The sequence below is a fragment of the Salvelinus fontinalis genome, chromosome 21, assembly GCF_029448725.1.
Source record: "Salvelinus fontinalis isolate EN_2023a chromosome 21, ASM2944872v1, whole genome shotgun sequence".
Classification (NCBI taxonomy): Eukaryota; Metazoa; Chordata; class Actinopteri; order Salmoniformes; family Salmonidae; genus Salvelinus; species Salvelinus fontinalis.
Window position 1 is genome coordinate 44,541,323 of NC_074685.1, and position 22,880 is coordinate 44,564,202.

The window sequence follows — 22,880 nt, forward strand, 5'->3', positions numbered from 1 at the left end:
CGATTAAGAATGGATTTCACCCATGTTCCCTAAGTTAGCGTCTGCCACAGTGGCAGCACAAGGAGGGGGGAACCTGGAGAAAGCCTGCACACACACACACAATAGACAGATGCATGCATGCAAACATGCTCACACAAACACAGACGTACAGACGCACACAGGACCACACACACAAGGGATTCCCCAGTGTGACGTTGGGACCACACCAGGTCCCCTACCTACATCATCATCGGCCTTATCTGTTTAAAGACTCTCCCTGTGGACAATTCAGCCGAAGTGGGCCACCTCACAAGGAGGCCTGGGGTATGATGAGAGCTGGCTGTATTCATGCTTCTGATTGTCCTCTGTCTCTACTCTATCCAGTACGTCAGTCTTTGTGTGACTCACAGGGCTATAGGGACTATGAATGTCTACGCCATCATGATCTAGTTCTTCCATTGTATTAAAAAGTGTAAATCAAATCAAATCAAATTTATATAGCCCTTCTTACATCAGCTGATATCTCAAAGTGCTGTACAGAAACCCAACCTAAAACCCCAAAAAGCAAGCAATGAAGGTGTAGAAGCCCGGTGGCTAGGAAAAACTCCCTAGAAAGGCCAAAACCTAGGAAGAAACCTAGAGAGGAACCAGGCTATGAGGTGACAGTGACTTCTCCTGTGTCTTGCTTCGTATCCATGTCACAAGTATTCTGTCTCAGTGTTCTTCATTTGTACAACCTACTTCTCATAGTTAGGAATGTTTTATCAAATCTTTATGAAACTCTGAATTAGGATTGCCGACAACTTTAGGCACGGACTGTCCAAAAGTACAGTAGCCCCGTCTAAAAGTGATCAATGAGTAGAAGTGTCAATCTCAGTTATAGAAATCTATAGCGCTTACATGTACATAGTCAATTTCCTGTAAATCCACCTTCATGATAATAATAATGGTGTCAGTAAGGAACTACAGGCCTCTTCATTAGAAACAGACATCTTCATGATAATAATAATGGTGTCAGTAAGGAACTACAGTCCTCTTCATTAGAACCAGACATCTTCAGGACATCTTCATGATAATAATAATGGTGTCAGTAAGGAACTACAGTCCTCTTCATTAGAACCAGACATCTTCAGGACATCTTCATGATAATAATAATGGTGTCAGTGAGGAACTACAGTCCTCTTCATTAGAACCAGACATCTTCATGACATCACAAAGGGAGGATGCCAGAAGAAAAAGGCCATGGAAAGAATCATAGTTTAAGTTCACCGTGTTCTCTGGAAGCAGATAATGACAAATTATTTTTTGATTCCTCTCCTAAAAAGGAGAAGAGGAGCCAGTCCTGCTGACAAAATAAGAACACCTTGACAAGAGAACACCATCATTCAAGGCGTATTTATCTTTTACTTCTCTTTTCAACTTGTGGAGCCTTGTGTTTTGGCTCCGGGAGTGAAAAATGTGTCAGTGCTGCAACCATCCCTCTGAGGCCAAGGATATAATTCTGAACTCTCATTTCTCACTTTGTTTTTGTGGTTCAGTACTTTTCCTTCTCGTTTTAAATGCATTTTATTTTAAAGAGGCTATACAGAACTTTTTCCTATAGTGGTGCTCAAGCCAAAAGGGGTCATCTGAATGGCCAGAAATAGTGTCAAGACATGACCTAATTGGGCAGAAAAGGACACATCTCACCATAGTGTATTTCTAACCAAAGAAATGCAGAGTAAGTACTGATGTCCTGACACTAGTCAAAACTACCCATCTACTCATTCCTACCCCGGCTGTACAGATGTAGGATCTTAACTTGATCACCATGTTGCAGGAGAACTTAAAACGTGTAGTGTATTTGAGGGTTAAAAAGGCTTCTGAAGTTTGTAATTGTATTTTCCTGCTGTAGCAAACTGGCTCAAATGAAGATCCAGCATCTGTGCACACCCTTGGAACTTTCAGTCAGCGAGACAAAGAGGCCTATTCCCCACATACTCTACTGCTGACTGAAAAGGCCTATTCCCCACATACTCTACTGCTGACTGAAGAGGCCTATTCCCCACATACTCTACTGCTGACTGAAGAGGCCTATTCCCCACATACTCTACTGCTGACTGAAGAGGCCTATTCCCCACATACTCTACTGCTGACTGAAGAGGCCTATTCCCCACATACTCTAATGCTGACTGAAGAGGCATATTCCCCACATACTCTACTGCTGACTGAAGAGGCCTATTCCCCACATACTCTACTGCTGACTGAAGAGGCCTATTCCCCACATACTCTACTGCTGACTGAAGAGGCCTATTCCCCACATACTCTACTGCTGACTGAAGAGACCTATTCCCCACATACTCTAATGCTGACTGAAGAGGCATATTCCCCACATACTCTACTGCTGACTGAAAAGGCCTATTCCCCACATACTCTACTGCTGACTGAAGAGGCCTATTCCCCACATACTCTAATGCTGACTGAAGAGGCCTATTCCCCACATACTCTACTGCTGACTGAAAAGGCCTATTCCCCACATACTCTAATGCTGACTGAAGAGGCCTATTCCCCACATACTCTAATGCTGACTGAAGAGGCCTATTCCCCACATACTCTACTGCTGACTGAAGAGGCCTATTCCCCACATACTCTACTGCTGACTGAAGAGGCCTATTCCCCACATACTCTACTGCTGACTGAAGAGGACTATTCCCCACATACTCTACTGCTGACTGAAGCGTCCTTTGTGTGTGTGAGAAACCTATTCAGTGGGCCTCTAAGACCTTTCCCTAGCAACACACACAGACACATGCACACACACATGCACACGCACACACACACACACACACACGCACACACGCTTATAGAATTACAGTAGCGCCGTCTCAAATGGCAGCCAGGTAGCAAATGATCCGTCATCTCCTGAACTCCACTACGTCCAATACTCAGCCCAGACACCTCTACACACACTCCACTACGCCCAATACTCAGCCCAGACACCTCTACACACACTCCACTACGTCCAATACTCAGCCCAGACACCTCTACACACACTCCACTACGCCCAATACTCAGCCCAGACACCTCTACACACACCCCACTACGCGCAATACTCAGCCCAGACACCTCTACACACACCCCACTACGCCCAATACTCAGCCCAGACACCTCTACACACACCCCACTACGCCCAATACTCAGCCCAGACACCTCTACACACACCCCACTACGCCCAATACTCAGCCCAGACACCTCTACACACACCCCACTACGCCCAATACTCAGCCCAGACACCAGTCCCAATACTCAGCTCAGACACCTGTCCCAATACTCAGCCCAGACACCAGTCCCAATTATCAGCTCAGACACATGTCCCAATACTCAGCCCAGACACCTGTCCACACAACACACAGACACCCATCTATGAAACCACAACATACTGTATAGGATCCATCTATTAACATGTAGAACTTTTCTGTCCAAGTCATCAGATCTACAGTATAACTGTAGCTTGGACTGTGTGTTTATGTTGTTCTAGATTTATGGCTTTGCTAACTAGAACAGAAGCCTGAAACCTACGGTTGAACACTGACCAGAACCCAACAAATGATTCCCCTTCATTTGGTGCCAATAACCTAAAAATCAGTCCCAGTCTAAACAACCTCAGTCCAGAGGTTTAGCAGAGGGTATTGTGATACGTCCCTGGGGGAAGCATGAGGTACAGAAAGAGCTCAAAGTGCAATGTCTCAGTGTCTGTGTGTGTGTGTGTGTGTGTGTGTGTGTGTGTGTGTGTGTGTGTGTGTGTGTGTGCCTGTGTGTGTTTCTGTTTCTGTGTGTGTGTGTGAGTGTGTGTGTGTGTGTGTGTGTGTGTGTTTGTGTTTCTGTGTCTGTGTGTGAGTGTGCACCCGTTTGTGTGTGCATGCTTGCTTGAGTGTGATAGTTTTCTAGGAGAAGATTTGTATGTTTTTAAAGCGGTAATCCTACAAGCTTTAAATGTCTCAGCGTTGCAGTCATATCACACATGCTTCTTCCACAGCACGGCCGGAAAGGAGACCATAGGAAAGGTGAACCAGTTTGACCGGTTGTAATATGCCCATTTACAGCAGTGGTCACCAACCGGCCGATTGGCTGGTCTATCTTCATTCCTAGTCGATCACCAAGCATTTCAGTAGAAATGTCAATTTTATTTATTTTATTTTACCGTTATTTTACCAGGTAAGTTGACTGAGAACACGTTCTCATTTGCAGCAACGACCTGGGGAATAGTTACAGGGGAGAGGAGGGGGATGAATGAGCCAATTGTAAACTGGGGATTATTAGGTGACCATGATGGTTTGAGGGCCAGATTGGGAATTTAGCCAGGACACCGGGGTTAACACCCCTACTCTTACGATAAGTGCCATGGGATCTTTAATGACCTCAGAGAGTCAGGATACCCGTTTAACGTCCCATCCGAAAGACGGCACCCTACACAGGGCAGTGTCCCCAATCACTGCCCGGGGGCATTGGGATATTTTTTAGACCAGAGGAAAGAGTGCCTCCTACTGGCCCTCCAACACCACTTCCAGCAGCATCTGGTCTCCCATCCAGGGACTGACCAGGACCAACCCTGCTTAGCTTCAGAAGCAAGCCAGCAGTGGTATGCAGGGTGGTATGCTGTGATGTCAATGATAAAGGCTTGTACTCCTTTTTCATTTTCATGCATTTGATAGGCAAAGTGTTCCCATTTTGAACCATTTAATTTGTCTGAAAAGACAGGGGGAAATCTGTGGCTAAATTAAGTGCACCTACTGCGCTGGCCGATCGGATAGCTCAAATCTCCTTAGCTATAGCTTCCACGACCCCGGCCACAGCAAAGTTTGATACTAGCCTACGTGAGATTTCAGAACTTTTAAAACCATGACCAGAGAGAGAGTGTCAAAGAACAGAGCAAAGAGCTGTGTTTTGTATGAGTGAGTTCATGTCTAAGTTTTCATTCAGCACCGTCAACACTGCTTTTATTCAACACTGTCAACACTGCTTTTATTCAATACCGTCAACACTGCTTTTATTCAACACCGTCAACACTGCTTTTATTCAATACCGTCAACACTGCTTTTATTTAACACCGTCAACACTGCTTTTATTTAACACCGTCAACACTGCTTTTATTCAATACCGTCAACACTGCTTTTATTCAATACCGTCAACACTGCTTTTATTTAACACCGTCAACACTGCTTTTATTTAACACCGTCAACACTGCTTTTATTCAACACCGTCAACACTGCTTTTATTTAACACCGTCAACACTGCTTTTATTCAACACCGTCAACACTGCTTTTATTCAACACCGTCAACACTGCTTTTATTTAACACCGTCAACACTGCTTTTATTCATCACTGTCAACACTGCTTTTATTTAACACCGTCAACACTGCTTTTATTCATCACTGTCAACACTGCTTTTATTTAACACCGTCAACACTGCTTTTATTCATCACTGTCAACACTGCTTTTATTTAACACCGTCAACACTGCTTTTATTCAATACCGTCAACACTGCTTTTATTCAACACCGTCAACACTGCTTTTATTTAACACCATCAACACTGCTTTTATTCATCACTGTCAACACCGTCAACACTGCTTTTATTCAACACCGTCAACACTGCTTTTATTCAACACCGTCAACACTGCTTTTATTTAACACCGTCAACACTGCTTTTATTCATCACTGTCAACACCGTCAACACTGCTTTTATTCAACACCGTCAACACTGCTTTTATTCAACACCGTCAACACTGCTTTTATTCAACACTGTCAACACTGCTTTTATTCAACACTGTCAACACTGCTTTTATTTAACACCGTCAACACTGCTTTTATTCATCACTGTCAACACCGTCAACACTGCTTTTATTCAACACCGTCAACACTGCTTTTATTCAACACGGTCAACACTGCTTTTATTCAACACTGTCAACACTGCTTTTATTCAACACTGTCAACACTGCTTTTATTCAACACTGTCAACACTGCTTTTATTCAACACTGTCAACACTGCTTTTATTCAACACTGTCAACACTGCTTTTATTCAACATTGTCAACACTGCTTTTATTCAACATTGTCAACACTGATTTTATTCATCACTGTCAATACTGCTTTTATTTAACACCGTCAACACTGCTTTTATTCAACACCGTCAACACTGCTTTTATTCATCACTGTCAACACTGCTTTTATTCAACACTGTCAACACTGCTTTTATTCATCACTGTCAACACTGCTTTTATTCATCACTGTCAACACTGCTTTTATTCAACACTGTCAACACTGCTTTTATTCAACACTGTCAACACTGCTTTTATTCGACACTGCTTTTATTCAACACTGTCAACACTGCTTTTATTCAACACTGTCAACACTGCTTTTATTCAACACTGTCAACACTGCTTTTGTTAAACACTGTCAACACTGCTTTTATTCATCGCTGTCAACACTGCTTTTATTCACCACTTTCAACACTGCTTTTATTCATCACCGTCAACACTGCTTTTATTCAACACTATTACAAAACATAAATTGCGCTTCTCCCTACTTCCACTCGCGCTGCAGCTGCAATGAATGAGTGTATTGTGTATCAATATCCCTGCATTTTTATTATTATTAGCAGCCTGTCGTGTCTATTTTAATATCTAGGAATACTTCACTTTCTCTGGTCATAGGAACAACATGAATTTGTGCACGAGGCAGATGTGGTGCGTCTTGATTTAGCAATCAGCTGGAAGATGATGTCCCCTCTCTCTGGTCAGTCTCACTAGAGGAAAGGAAGGAGAAAGCAGGGACCATGAGAGGCGGACCCTCTGCTGCTCTCTCCCTCCCTCCGTTGAGACTAATGCCGTGTTCAAAGCAACTGGGAAATGGGAAATCTCTGACTTCCGACTTCAGTGCGTTCAAGACAATTGTCATTTTTAAACAGTCACCCAACTCGGAATTCCAAGTCGGAAACTTTGGCATCTTTCTAGACCTCAGACTTTCCAACCTGAAGATCACTGACGCCATGATTTGACGCTGTTTTTTCCCAGAGTTCCCAGTTGTTTTGAAAGCACCATGACCATCCCATGCAGGTAGCCTACCATCAGTCTAGTAAAATAAAAATAAAAATGATTTGCAAATTATTTGAACTTATGCTCAGCTGTACCTCACAAGCGCTACACCAACTGATGTATTTTGTTATCAAAGCTCGAGTTTTGAAATATAATATGGTCTGAGAAGAACAATATTGCCAGGCCAGGCATGTAGCCAATATGCTGTGATAATGTATTAGGCCTACTGCACAAACCTCATTTCTACAGAACTGTTTTTGTTAGGTTAATGTTACGTTTTTTAAAAGGTGCACAATGCAGAAATCGCTGCGCCATTTCTTGAGTGCAAAAATGTAAATAGTTCACCTAATTTCAATTTATGTGAAATAACAAGTATAGTGTAGAGAATTATTGTACCATCAAAACCACTGTCAAATATCTTTCCATAACCAAAGATATTGCATTTTTATCTGTTTGAAGCTGGTGTACAAAACCGAAAGTAAAAGACGCAAAAACAAAACTTAAAAACAGGAAGCATAGAAATAAAACACATAGAACAGATAGGTTCTTAGACTTGCTTTCAATGCAAATGACAGATCTATAACTCACATTTCTATGTCAATTTGGTCAGTTCACACAAAAAGTGACATATTGCAGCTTTAAGTCATGTAAAATAATCATCTGAGCGGTAGATCTCCGCTTACTTTTTGACTGAGAAAGTAATCTTGACTCATAAAAGGGTTGGTGTCCACTGATTTAGAGTAATATAATGGCTTTCCTTGTAATACTATGGATGTCAGAGCCGTCTTTTACCTTCTGCTGAGGCAAGATGATATGACGATGCAAGTGTGTGCACATGCGTATGTCCGTGTTGTTCTGTGCTTGTGGCCCCATGGGGCCCTGTCCCTTGTGTGTCTGTGTTAGTGTGGCAGGTGCTGACGCACGGCTGCGACCCGGGGTCCTCAGGGGACACAGAGATAACAGAGCAGAGGATGGCCCAACCATTCAGCTTGAGCAGCGACGTGATGTCGATGTGACACAGAAGGAGTTATTCATGAAAGGGATGGAGACACACTGAGGTAGTGGAGAGAGAGAGAGAGAAAGGGACAGAAAAAAGTAGGGATAAGAAAGGAAAGAGGAGATTGGGAGAGGAAATGCGAAACAGAGAGGGAAAGATTAGGGAGAGGGACAAGGACAGAAAGAAGGAGGGAGTGGAAGAGGGAGGAAGGGGGAGAAGGGGTGGACTGAGAGTCAGATAGAGAATGAGAAAGAAGACAGGGAGAGAATGCGAGAGAATTAGAGAGAAGACAGGGAGAGAATGCGAGAGAATTAGAGAGAAGACAGGGAGAGAATGCGAGAGAATTAGAGAGAAGACAGGGAGAGGAAGGGAGAGAATGAGAGAAGACAGGGAGAGAATGCGAGAGAATTAGAGAGAAGACAGGGAGAGGAAGGGAGAGAATGAGAGAAGACAGGGAGAGAATGCGAGAGAATTAGAGAGAAGACAGGGAGAGGAAGGGAGAGAATGAGAGAAGACAGGGAGAGAATGCGAGAGAATTAGAGAGAAGACAGGGAGAGGAAGGGAGAGAATGAGAGAAGACAGGGAGAGAATGCGAGAGAATTAAAGAGAAGACGGGGAGAGGAAGGGAGAGAATGAGAGAAGACAGGGAGAGAATGCGAGAGAATTAGAGAGAAGACAGGGAGAGGAAGGGAGAGAATGAGAGAGAGACAGGGAGTTGGAGGGGGAGAATGAGAGAGAGACAGGGAGAGGGAGGGGGAGAATGAGAGAGAGACAGGGAGAGGGAGGGGGAGAATGAGAGAGAGACAGGGAGAGGGAGGGAGAGAATGAGGGAGAGACAGGGAGAGGGAGGGAGAGAATGAGAGAGCGACAGCGAGAGGGAGGGAGAGAATGAGAGAGAGACAAGGAGAGGGAGGGAGAGAATGAGAGAGCGACAGCGAGAGGGAGAGAATGAGAGAGAGACAAGGAGAGGGAGGGAGAGAATGAGGGAGAGACAGGGAGAGGGAGGGAGAGAATGAGAGAGAGACAGCGAGAGGGAGGGAGAGAATGAGAGACAGGGAGAGGGAGAATGAGAGAGAGACAGGGAGAGACAGGGAGAGAATGCGAGAGAGACAGGGAGAAGGAGGGAGAGAATGAGAGAGAGACAGGGAGAGACAGGGAGAGAATGAGAGAGAGACAGGGAGAGGGAGGGAGAGAGACAGGGAGAGGGAGGGAGGTGCCACCCTTGGCCCACTTTTTCAGAGATCATCTCTAGCTTGAGCACCAATGAGAAGAGAGCTCTTCAAACACACACACACACACACACACACACACACACACACACACACACACACACACACACACACACACACACACACACACACACACACACACACACACACACACACACACACACACACACACACACACACACACACACACACACACACACACACACACACACACACACACACACACTGCCTGAAGAGGTGCCTTCCCTGTTTCAAAGTACTTTGGAGAAACCAGTGCAGGGTATTCTATATCGGTGGTCACATTGCAGTTGCTTGACCACACTACCATATTTATCACACATATGTCATATGTAATGTTTACTACTGCATATATGGTTGCTCTAACTGTGGCTGTAGGAGAGTCTATAGAGTCTGAGGGTGTCCAACAATGTATACCGTACTAAAGGACAGGACAGGACATGACAGGGGAGCAGCTGTCTGTTAGACAGGACAGGGGAAAACTGCTATCTGTTAGACAGGACAAGACAGTAGAGTCGCTGTCTGTAGGACAAGACAGGAGAGCGGCTGTCTGTAGGACAGGGCAGGAAAACAGCTATCTGTTAGACAGGACAGGGGAAACAGCTATCTGTTAGACAGGACAGGAGAGCCGCTGTCTGTTAGACAGGACAGGGGAAACAGCTATCTGTTAGACAGGACAGGAGAGCCGCTGTCTGTTGGACAGGACAGGGGAAACAGCTATCTGTTAGACAGGACAGGAGAGCAGCTATCTGTTAGACAGGACAGGGGAAACAGCTATCTGTTAGACAGGAGAACAGCTATCTGTTAGACAGGACAGGGGAGCAGCTATCTGTTAGACAGGACAGGGGAAACAGCTATCTGTTAGACAGGACAGGAGAACCGCTGTCTGTTAGACAGGACAGGGGAAACAGCTATCTGTTAGACAGGACAGGAGAACAGCTATCTGTTAGACAGGACAGGGGAGCAGCTATCTGTTAGACAGGACAGGAGAACAGCTATCTGTTAGACAGGACAGGGGAAACAGCTATCTGTTAGACAGGACAGGAGAGCCGCTGTCTGTTAGACAGGACAGGGGAGCAGCTGTCTGTTAGATAGGACGGGACAGGAGAGCCAATGTCTGTAGGACAGGACAGGAAAATAGCTATCTGTTAGACAGGACAGGGGAAACAGCTATCTGTTAGACAGGACATGGGAAACAGCTATCTGTTAGACAGGACAGGAGAACCGCTGTCTGTTAGACAGGACAGGGGAAACAGCTATCTGTTAGACAGGACAGGAGAGCCGCTGTCTGTTGGACAGGACAGGGGAAACAGCTATCTGTTAGACAGGACAGGAGAGCAGCTATCTGTTAGACAGGACAGGGGAAACAGCTATCTGTTAGACAGGAGAACAGCTATCTGTTAGACAGGACAGGGGAGCAGCTATCTGTTAGACAGGACAGGGGAAACAGCTATCTGTTAGACAGGACAGGGGAGCAGCTATCTGTTAGACAGGACAGGAGAACAGCTATCTGTTAGACAGGACAGGGGAGCAGCTATCTGTTAGACAGGACAGGAGAACAGCTATCTGTTAGACAGGACAGGGGAAACAGCTATCTGTCAGACAGGACAGGAGAGCCGCTGTCTGTTAGACAGGACAGGGGAGCAGCTGTCTGTTAGATAGGACGGGACAGGAGAGCCAATGTCTGTAGGACAGGACAGGAAAATAGCTATCTGTTAGACAGGACAGGGGAAACAGCTATCTGTTAGACAGGACAGGGGAAACAGCTATCTGTTAGACAGGACAGGAGAACCGCTGTCTGTTAGACAGGACAGGGGAAACAGCTATCTGTTAGACAGGACAGGAGAGCCGCTGTCTGTTAGACAGGACAGGGGAGCAGCTGTCTGTTAGATAGGACGGGACAGGAGAGCCAATGTCTGTAGGACAGGACAGGAAAATAGCTATCTGTTAGACAGGACAGGACAGGAGAGCCGCTGTCTGTAGGACAGGACAAGAAAACAGCTATCTGTTAGACAGGACAGGAAAACAGCTATCTGTTAGACAGGACAGGAGAGCCGCTGTCTGTTGGACAGGACAGGGGAAACAGCTATCTGTTAGACAGGACAGGAGAGCAGCTATCTGTTAGACAGGACAGGGGAAACAGCTATCTGTTAGACAGGAGAACAGCTATCTGTTAGACAGGACAGGGGAGCAGCTATCTGTTAGACAGGACAGGGGAAACAGCTATCTGTTAGACAGGACAGGAGAACCGCTGTCTGTTAGACAGGACAGGGGAAACAGCTATCTGTTAGACAGGACAGGAGAACAGCTATCTGTTAGACAGGACAGGGGAGCAGCTATCTGTTAGACAGGACAGGGGAAACAGCTATCTGTTAGACAGGACAGGGGAGCAGCTATCTGTTAGACAGGACAGGAGAACAGCTATCTGTTAGACAGGACAGGGGAGCAGCTATCTGTTAGACAGGACAGGAGAACAGCTATCTGTTAGACAGGACAGGGGAAACAGCTATCTGTCAGACAGGACAGGAGAGCCGCTGTCTGTTAGACAGGACAGGGGAGCAGCTGTCTGTTAGATAGGACGGGACAGGAGAGCCAATGTCTGTAGGACAGGACAGGTAAATAGCTATCTGTTAGACAGGACAGGGGAAACAGCTATCTGTTAGACAGGACAGGGGAAACAGCTATCTGTTAGACAGGACAGGAGAACCGCTGTCTGTTAGACAGGACAGGGGAAACAGCTATCTGTTAGACAGGACAGGAGAGCCGCTGTCTGTTAGACAGGACAGGGGAGCAGCTGTCTGTTAGATAGGACGGGACAGGAGAGCCAATGTCTGTAGGACAGGACAGGAAAATAGCTATCTGTTAGACAGGACAGGACAGGAGAGCCGCTGTCTGTAGGACAGGACAAGAAAACAGCTATCTGTTAGACAGGACAGGAAAACAGCTATCTGTTAGACAGGACAGGAAAACAGCTATCTGTTAGACAGGACAGTAGAGCCGCTGTCTGTAGGACAGGACAGGAAAACAGCTATCTGTTAGACAGGACAGGAGAGCCGCTGTCTGTTAGACAGGACAGGAGAGCAGCTGTCTGTTAGACAGGACAGGAAAACAGCTATCTATTAGACAGGACAGGGGAAACAGCTATCTGTTAGACAGGACAGGAGAGCAGCTGTCTGTTAGACAGGACAGTGCAGCTGGGGAGCCGACAATGGACCACACACACACACACACACACACACACACACACACACACACACACACACACACACACACACACACACACACACACACACACACACACACACACACACACACACACACACACACACACACACACACACACACACACACACACACACACACACACACACACACACACAGTGCTTGACTTAGGCAGGAGCAGAGTACCGACACCTCAAATGTTCTACTGTGGAGCTCCTGTTCCTCTTCTAGAATATTACCTCAAAAGTATTGTGCAGCACCTAAAATGAGTACTGGCACCTATTGCAGTCCAAGAGAAGCACCACACATACAGTACACACACACACATACAGTACACACACACACACACACACACACACACACACACACACACACACACACACACACAGAGAGAGCTTTAAAATAGCCACTGTCAGACTGGCTCAACAACGTGTGGGGAGGAAGCATACATTTCTACAGTCTCTTTTCACCGGCAGTATGTGACTCTCTACGAACGTATCCTTTGGGCTTGGTGGCTGTGCCCCGCCTGGAAAACAACCAAGCTATGGGAAACACTGCTACATCCTAAGGTCACCTGTCTATGTAAAGTGGGTTGAGGATCACTGTGCTTTGCGGACGACTGCATGGCGCTTGTTCTTTTCCAACTGGAAGGATCCTTGATCACATGTGCTTTTTCCCCACTGTTCTCCTGGCACTATGAAATCTGACTCGAGAGCCACTGTGGAGCAACTGACGTTACGCACGTAGATGAACGGGCGCACAAGTACAAGCATACACACACACACACACACACACACACACACACACACACACACACACACACACACACACACACACACACACACACACACACACACACACACACACACACACACACACACACACACACACACACACACACACACACACACACACACACACACACACACACACACACACACACACACACACACACTTGATAGGAAAACAGTGGCGATTAGCATAGAGAGTTTGACATTTAAAATGTCTTAGGCAGTTATAAACGTAAATCTGAGTCAGGACAAATACCATGCCATACTACTAGAAGCCAGAAAAGATGAGGAAAGAAGAGGAGAAGAAACCAGAAGATAATGAGAGGAAGAGGAGAAGAGAACAGAACAGAAGATAATGAGAGGAAGAGGAGAACAGAACAGAAGATAATGAGAGGAAGAGGAGAAGAGACCAGAAGATAATGAGAGGAAGATGAGAAGAGACCAGAAGATAATGAGAGGAAGAGGAGAAGAGACCAGAAGATAATGAGAGGAAGATGAGAAGAGACCAGAAGATAATGAGAGGAAGAGGAGAAGATAACAGAAGATAATGCGAGGAAGAGGAGAAGAGAACAGAAGATAATGAGAGGAAGAGGAGAAGAGAACAGAAGATAATGAGAGAAAGACTAACTTTACCAGATTGAGATTCCATCTGTATTCCGCAGAGAGCTCGTAGAGCGCGAGCGTGGCTTCATCACAATACTCATGGTCATATGTTGACCTCTTCCCTCCCGCCTTCTGACTGCCCTGTATGATCCCTCGTTCTTTCTAGTCCGACACTGGACCCAGGTCTGTGTTAATCCCTCCTTGGGCTATAGGGTCGGCATGACATAGCCTGGGAACTGTGGGCTTTAGCTCAGCGGGTTAATGCACTCCAGGCGTAAGCCCACTTCACTCTCAAACTGTAGGACTGGCTAGCTGCTCAAACTAGCTCTGCTTTGGTCACTCAATCTCTCCGTCTCTCGTGCACTGTCTCTCTCACTCTACTTCTCTTCTGACTGTCACACACACCCCCTCCCTCTATTGGCCTCTCCCTCCCTCTATAGGCTTCTCCCTCCCTCTATTGGCCTCTCCCTCCCTCTATTGGCCTCTCCCTCCCTCTATCGGTCTCTCCCTCCTCCCTTTCTTACAATGTCTCCCTCACTAACTACGTTACTATTGGTCTGCTACTAACTACGTTACTATTGGTCTGCTACTAACTACGTTACTATTGGTCTACTTCTCTCTGCCTGGTTTGTCATCCCCTCTCTCTTTCTCTCTTTCTCTACTTGTCTCTGCTCCTCTCTGCTCCCCTGGCTGGCTGTGTGGAGAGTAGGAGCCCCCTAAGGGCCCTGTCTGTCTCTGTGTGTGGCATAAGGTGTGTGTGTGTGTGTGTGTGTGTGTGTGTGTGTGTGTGTGTGTGTGTGTGTGTGTGTGTGTGTAAAGTGTCACACGCAAACACACACACACACACACAACACATACACACACACATCAACTCAACCAGTCTGGTTGCTCTACATGCCATTTAACACTCTGTGTCTGAGTGTCAAATGGAACCATATTCCCTTGATAGTGCACTACTTTTAAACAGGGCCAAAAAATATAGTGCACTAATTTTAAATAGGGCCCATAAGTCTCTATGTAGGGAAAAGCCTACGTGCCACTACAGTTAATACAGCACCACCTTCCAAGTTGTGTCCCCAAATATCTCTGGCTTGTTTTGGATTCAAGCACCCTGTTGACAGATTTGTAGTGGGGTTAATAATAAAGAAGACTGTAATTTTCATCTAAGTGGCTTAGAGAGAGAGACAGAGAGAGAGAAAGAAAGAGAAACAAAAGAGAGAGAAAGAGAGAGAGAAAGAGAGCGAAAGAGAGAGAGCAAAAGAGAGAGAGTTAAAGAGAGAGAGTGAAAGAGAGAGAGAGAAAGAGAGCGAAAGAGAGAGAGAGAGGGAAAGAGAGCGTGAAAGAAAGAGAGAAAGAGAAAAAGAGAGAGAGAGAAAAGAGAAAGAGAACAGAGAGAGAGCGAAAGAGAGAGAGAGAGCAAAAGAGAGAGAGAGACAAAGATAGAGACAACAAAGAGAGAGAGAAAGTGAGAGAGAGAGAGAAAAGAGAGAAAGAGACAAAAGAGAGTGAGAAAACAGAGAAAGAGAGAGATAGAGAGAAAACGAGAGAGAGCGGGAGAGAGAGAAGGAGAGAGACAGAGAGAGAGAGAGAAAAAATTGAGAAAGAAAGAGACAGAAAAGAGAAAGTGAGAGCAAAAGAGAGAAAGAAAGAAAGAAAGACAAAAAGAGAGAGAGAAAGAGAGAGAGAGAAAAAGAAGGGAGTGAGAGAAATAGCGAAAGAGAGAGATAGTGAGAGATAGCGAAAGAGAGAGAAATAGAGAGAAAGATATCAAGAGAGAGAGAAATAGAGATAGCAAAATAGAGAGAGATAGTGAAAGAGAGAGAGAGAGAGCAAGAGAGAGAGAGAGAGAGCAAAAGAGAAAGAGAGACCGATAGCGAAAGAGAGAAATTGAGAAAGAAAGAGAAAGAAAGATAGAGGGAGAGATTAAGAGAGTAAGGGAGAGAGAGAAAATGAGAGAGAGAGAAAGAAAAGAGAGAGAGTGAGAAAGAGAGAGAGCGAGAGATAGATAGAGAGAGAGAGAGAAAATGAGAGAGAGAGAGAGACAGAGAGAGACAGAGAGAGGCAGAGAGAGAAAAGAGAGAAAGAAAGAGAACAGAGAGAGCGAACGAGAGAGAGAGGAGAAAGAGAGAGAGAGAAAGAGAGAGACAGAAAGAGAGAGACAGAAAGAGAGAGACAGAGAGAGAAAAGAGAGAAGAAAGAGACAGAAAAGAGAAAGAGAGCAAAAGAGAGAGAAAGAAAGAGAGAGACAGAGAGAGAAAGAGAAAACAGAGAGAGAGAAAGAGAGAGAGAAAAAGAAGGGAGCGAGAGAGATAGCGAAAGAGAGAGAGAGATAGCGAAAGAGAGAAATAGCAAAAGAGAAAGAGAGCAAAATATAGAGAGTGGGAGAAATAGCAAAAGAGAGAGATAGTGAGAGATAGCGAAAGAGAGAGAGATCAAAAGAGAGAGAGATCAAAAGAGAGAGAAATAGAGAGAGATCAAAAGAGAGAGAGATCAAAAGAGAGAGAAATAGAGAGAGAGCAAAAGAGAGAGATAGCGAAAGAGAGAGATAGCAAAATAGAGAGAGAGAGCAAAACAGAGAGAGAGAGATTGCAAAAGAGAGAGAGATAGCAAGAGAGAGAGAGAGATCGCAAAAGAGAGAGAGAGAGACCGATATTGCTGTTGGTCCCACCATTTATTTATATATAAATATATATATATTTTGTATATATATACATATATAATTGATTTTTATTTTTCGATATGTATACTTTGACAATGTAAGTAATAACGAACCTACCATGTCAATAAAGTTAATTGAATTGAATTGAATTGAATTGACAGAGAGGGAAATTGAGAAAGAAAGATAAAGAAAGAGAGAGGGAGAGAATGAGAGAGTAAGAGAGAGAGAGAAAATGAGAGAGAGAGAGAAAGAAAAGAGAGAGTGAGAGAGAAAGAAAGAGAGAGAGCGAAAGAGAGCGAGAGGAGAAAGAGAGAGAAAGAGAGAGAGAGAAATAAAGAGAGAGAAAAAGAGAGAAAGAGAGACAGAGAGAGAGAAAGAGAGAGACAGAGAGAGAGAAAGAGAGAGAGAGAAAAAAGAGAAAGCAAGAGACAGAAAAGAGAACGAGACTGCAAAAGAGAGAGCGGGAGAAAGAGGGAGAGAAAAGAGAGAAAGAGAAATAAACAAAGAAAGATAAAAAAGAGAGAGAGAGAAAGAGAGAGAGAGAAAAAGAGAGAGAGAGAGAAAGAGAAAGAGAGAGAAAAGAGAGAGAGAGAGATAGAGAAAAGAGAGAAAGAAAGAAAGAGAAATAAAGAAAGAGAGAAAAAAGAGAGAGAGAGAAAGAGAGAGAGATAGCGAAAGACAGAGAGAGAAATTAAGAAAGAGATCGATAGAAAGAAAGAGAGAAAGTAAGAGAGAGTAAGAGAGAGAGAGAAAATGCAAGAGAGAAAGAAAGAGAGTGAGAGCAATAAAGAAAGAGAGAGAGAAAAAAAATAGAGAGAGATAGCGAAAGAGAGAGAGATCGCAAAAGAGAGAGAGAGAGAGAGCAAAAGAGAAAGAGAGCGATATCGAAAGAGAGAGAGAGAAATTGAGAAAGAATGAGAAAGAAAGCAAGAGGGAGAGATTGAGAGAGTAAGAGAGAGAGAGAAAATGAGAGAGAGAGAAAGAAAAGAGAGAGAGAGAACAAAGTGAGAAAGAGAGAGTGAGAGATAGCGAAAGAGAGAGAGAGTACGAAAGGGAGAGAGAGAGCAAAAGAGATAGCGAAAGAGAGAGAGTGAAATATAGAGAGAAATATATTTGTATAATATCTACCTCACTTGCTTTGGCAATGTTAACACATGTTTCCCATGCCAATAAAGCCCATTGAATTGAATTGAATTGAAATACATAGCAAAAGAGAGAGAGAAAGCGAAAGAGATAGTGAGAGAAATAAAGAAAGAGATAGAGAGAGAAATAGAGAGAGAGAGAAAGAGAGAGAGAGAGAGGGAGAAAGAGGGAGGGAGAGATATACTGACAACAAATTCCAATTGGCTATAATAAAACTCTTTAACATCATCCTTAGCTCTGGCATCTTCCCCAATATTTGGAACTAAGGACTGATCACCTCAATCCACAAAAGTGGAGACAAATTTGACCCCAATAACTACCGTGGGATATGCGTCAACAGCAACCTTGGGAAAATCATCTGCATTAACATTAACAGCAGACTCATACATTTCCTCAGTGAAAACAATGTACTGAGCAAATGTCAAATTAGCTTTTTACCAAAGACCACGTATTCTTTTACCAACTTTTTACCAAGACCACGTATTCACCCTGCTGTAAAGGCAGTCAATGTTGTTCTCCCCCTTTAACGAGGAGGAGCATGGATAGGACCAAGATGCGGATTGAGGGAAATAAGCCATCTTTTAATGAACAAACAGCAAACAAGACACTACAAACTACAAAACAACAAACGTGACTAACCTTCAACTGTCCTGTGAGGACACAGGAACAAACACCCACAAAACACCAGTGAAACCCTGGATGCCTTTGTATGACTCTCAATTAGAGACAAACAATACACACCTGTCTCTAATTGAGAATCATACCAGGCCGAACACAAAACCCCACATAGAAATACAAACATAGACAAACCCACCCAACTCACGCCCTGACCAACTAAAATGAATACAAAACAAAGGAAAACAGGTCAGGAACGTGACAGAACCCCCCCCTTAAGGTGCGAACTCCGGGCGCACCAGCACAAAGTCTAGGGGAGGGTCTGGGTGGGCGTCTGTCCACGGTGGCGGCTCTGGCGGTGGACGAGGTCCCCACCCCACCATAATCAATCCCCGCTTCTTTATCCCCCTCCCAATGACCACCCTCCCACTAACCCCACCTAAATGAAGGGGCAGCACCGGGATAAGGGGCAGCACCGGGATAAGGGGCAGCACCGGGACAAGGGGCAGCACCGGGACAAGGGGCAGCACCGGGACAAGGGGCAGCACCGGGACAAGGGGCAGCACCGGGACAAGGGGCAACACCGGGATAAGGGGCAACACCGGGATAAGGGGCAGCAGGTCCTGGCTGAGGGACTCCAGCAGGTCCTGGCTGAGGGACTCCGGCAGGTCCGGGCTGAGTGGCAGCTCCGGACTGTAGGGCAGCTCCGGACTGTAGGGCAGCTCCGGACTGTACGGCAGCTCCGGACTGTAGGGCAGCTCCGGACTGTACGGCAGCTCCGGACTGTACGGCAGCTCCGGACTGTCGGGCAGCTCCTGACTGGCGGGCGTCTCTGGCAGCTCCTGACTGGCGGGCGTCTCTGGCAGCTCCTGACTGGCGGGCGTCTCTGGCAGCTCCTGACTGACGGACGGCTCTAGCGGCTCCTGACTGACGGACGGCTCTACTGGCTCGGGACAGACGGGCGGCTCTAATGGCTCGTGGCAGACGGCTGACTCAGATGGCGCTGGGCAGACAGATGGCTCAGACGGCGCTGGGCAGACAGATGGCTCAGACGGCGCTGGGCAGACAGATGGCTCAGACGGCGCTGGGCAGACAGATGGCTCAGACGGCGCTGGGCAGACAGATGGCTCAGACGGCGCTGGGCAGACAGATGGCTCAGACGGAGCTGGGCAGACAGATGGCTCAGACGGAGCTGGGCAGACAGATGGCTCAGACGGAGCTGGGCAGACGGGCCGTTCAGGCACCGCTGGGCAGACGGCAGACTCTGGCCGGCTGAGACGCACTATAGGCCTGGTGCGTGGTACCGGAACTGGAGGTACCGGGCTGAGAGCACGCACCTCAGGGCGAGTGCGGGGAACAGGAACAGGGCACACTGGACTCTCGTGGCGCACTCTAGGCCTGGTGCGTGGTACCGGAACTGGAGGTACCGGGCTGAGGGCACGCACCTCAGGGCGAGTGCGGAGAGAAGGAACAGTGCGTCCAGGGCTCTGGAGACGCACAGGAGGCTTGGTGCGTGGTGCCGGAACTGGAGGCACCGGGCTGGAGACACGCACCATAGGGAGAGTACGTGGAAGAGGAACAGGGCTCTGGAGATGCACTGGAAGCCTGGTGCGTGGTGTAGGCACTGGTGGTACTGAGCTGGGGTGGGAAGGTGGCGCCGGATATACCGGACCGTGAAGGAGGACACGTGCTCTTGAGCACCGAGCCTCCCCAACCTTACCAGGTTGAATGGACCCCGTAGCCCTGCCAGTGCGGCGAGGTGGAATAGCCCGCACTGGGCTATGCAGGCGAACCGGGGACACCACCTGTAAGGCTGGTGCCATGTACGCCGGCCCGAGGAGACGTACTGGAGGCCAGATACGTTGGGCCGGCTTCATGGCATCCGGCTCGATGCCCAACCTAGCCCTCCCAGTGCGGCAAGGTGGAATAGCCCGCACTGGGCTAAGCACGCGTACTGGGGACACCGTGCGCTTTACCGCATAACACGGTGTCTGACCAGTACGACGCCCTCTTACTCCACGGCAAGCCCGGGGAGTTGGCTCAGGTATCCAACCCGGCTTCGCCACACTCCCCTTTAGCCCCCCCCCAAGAAATTTTTGGGTGAGCCTCTCGGGCTTCCAGCCGCTCTTACGTGCTTTTGCCTCATAGAACCTCCTCTCCGCTTTCGCTGCCTCCAGCTCCGCTTTGGGGCGGCGACACTCCTCTGGCTCTGCCCAGGGTCCTTCTCCGTCCAGAATCTCCTCCCAAGTCCATTCCTCTTTTCCCCATTGCTGTTGTTCTTGCCTTCCTTCCTCAATCCGCTTGGTCCTGTTGTGGTGGGTGTTTCTGTAAAGGCAGTCAATGTTGTTCTCCCCCTTTAACGAGGAGGAGCATGGATAGGACCAAGATGCGGATTGAGGGAAATAAGCCATCTTTTAATGAACAAACAGCAAACAAGACACTACAAACTACAAAACAACAAACGTGACTAACCTTCAACTGTCCTGTGAGGACACAGGAACAAACACCCACAAAACACCAGTGAAACCCTGGATGCCTTTGTATGACTCTCAATTAGAGACAAACAATACACACCTGTCTCTAATTGAGAATCATACCAGGCCGAACACAAAACCCCACATAGAAATACAAACATAGACAAACCCACCCAACTCACGCCCTGACCAACTAAAATGAATACAAAACAAAGGAAAACAGGTCAGGAACGTGACACCTGCACACCCTAATTGACAAACAAACAAACCAAAAACAAAGGTAAAGTATTTTCATGCTTTGTTGATTTCAAAAAAGCCTTTGACTCAATTTGGCATGAGGGTCTTCTATACAAATGGATGGAAAGTGGTATTGGGGGAAAAACATATGACATTATAAAATCCATGTACACAAACAACAAGTGTGCGGTTAAAATAGGCCAAAAACACACACACTCTTTCCACAGGGCCGTGGGGTGAGACATGGTTGCAGCTTAAGCCCCACCCTCTTCAACATATATATCAAATAATTGGTGAGGGCACTAGAACAGTCTGCAGCACTCAGCCTCACCCTACTCGAATCTGAAGTCAAATGTCTACTGTTTGCTGATGATCTGGTGCTTCCTTCACCAACCAAGGAGGGCCTACAGCAGCACCTCGGTCTTCTGCACAGATTCTGCCAGACCTGGGCCCCGACAGTAATTCTCAGTATGACCAAAATAACAGTGTTCCAAAAAAGTCGCCAGGACCACAAATACAAATTCCATCTAGACACCGTTGTCCTAGAGCACACAAATAACTATACATACCTTGGCCGAAACATCAGTGCCACAGGTAACTTCCAAAGCTGTGAACGATCTGAGAGACAAGGCACAAAGGGCATTCTATGCCATCAAAAGGAACATAAAATTCGACATACCAATTAGGATCTGGCTCAAAATTCTTCAATCAGTTATCCTCTCTGGGATAGGAGGCAGTATTTTCACATCCGGATGAAAAGCATGCCCAAAGTAAACTGCCTGTTACTCAGGCCCAGAAGCTAGGATATGCATATAATTAGTAGATTTGGATAGAAAACACTCTGAAGTTTCTAAAGCTGTTAGAATAATGTCTGTGAGTATAACAGAACTGATTTGGCAGGCAAAACCCCGAGCACAATCCATCCAGGGAAAACATTTTTTGAAGTCATTGTGTTTTCCAATTTTTTCTATGGGAGACCTGATTTATTAGGGCCCAGATTGCAGTTCCTATAGCTTCCACTAGATGTCAACAGTCTTTACAAATTGTTTGACGTTTTTATTTTGAGAAATGAAGAAGTAGGGCTGTTATTTGTAGGTGTCACTGTGAAGGGCTTTAGTCTTTTGTTGCGCGTGAACAGGAGCGCACTTCACATTGTTTTTATTCGGTATTAGAAACAGTTTATTCCGTCTTAAATGTTATTGTTTATTTACATTTTAGGATACCTGAGGTTGGATTAGGAACATTGTTTGAATTGTTTGGACCAAATTTACAGGTAACTTATTAGATACTTTGTAGTCATGTTGGAACCTGTGTATTTCTGAATCAAAAGCGCCAAATAAATTGACATTTTGGGGAAATAAAGAAGGAATTTATCAAACAAAACGACCATTCATTGTGTCACTGAGACATTTGAGATTGCAAAAAGAAGAAGATCTTCAAAGGTAAGGCATTTATTATATGGCTATTTCTGACTTTTGTGTCGCACCTGCCTGGTTGAAAAATGATTTTCATGTGTTTGTATGCGGAGCGCTGTCCTCAGATAATCGCATGATGTGCTTTCGCCGTAAAGCCTTTTTGAAATCTGACACAGCGGCTGGATTAACAAGAAGTTACGCTTTATTTTGATGTATTACACTTATATTTTCGTGAATGTTGAATATTGATATTTCTGTAGTTTGAATTTGGTGCGCTGCAATTTCACTGGATGTTGTCAAATCAACAAGAGAGAAAGAGAACAAAGAGAGAAAGAGAGAGATGAAGACAGAGAGAGAGAGAGCGAGAGAGAGTGAGAGAAAGAGAGAGAAAGAAAGAGAGAGAGTGAGAGAAAGAGAGACAATAACAT

The 22,880-nt window shown here is 45.9% G+C and overlaps 1 protein-coding gene across 7 annotated transcripts in view; it reads right to left on the minus strand.

Moving 5' to 3' along the window:
* LOC129818988 (cAMP-specific 3',5'-cyclic phosphodiesterase 4D-like) overlaps positions 1 to 22,880 on the minus strand; it is a 325,770-nt gene that overhangs the window by 75,426 nt on the left and 227,464 nt on the right. The window contains exon 1 of one of the 7 annotated variants that reach the window (XM_055875414.1): positions 13,940 to 14,291. The exons of the other annotated variants lie outside the window; for them this stretch is intronic. Within the exon in view, the coding sequence (XP_055731389.1) occupies positions 13,940 to 14,016 (77 nt within the window). The 5' untranslated portion in view covers positions 14,017 to 14,291. Of the gene's footprint in view, positions 1 to 13,939; positions 14,292 to 22,880 lie in introns of those variants that run through there. 7 annotated transcript variants of the gene reach the window in all.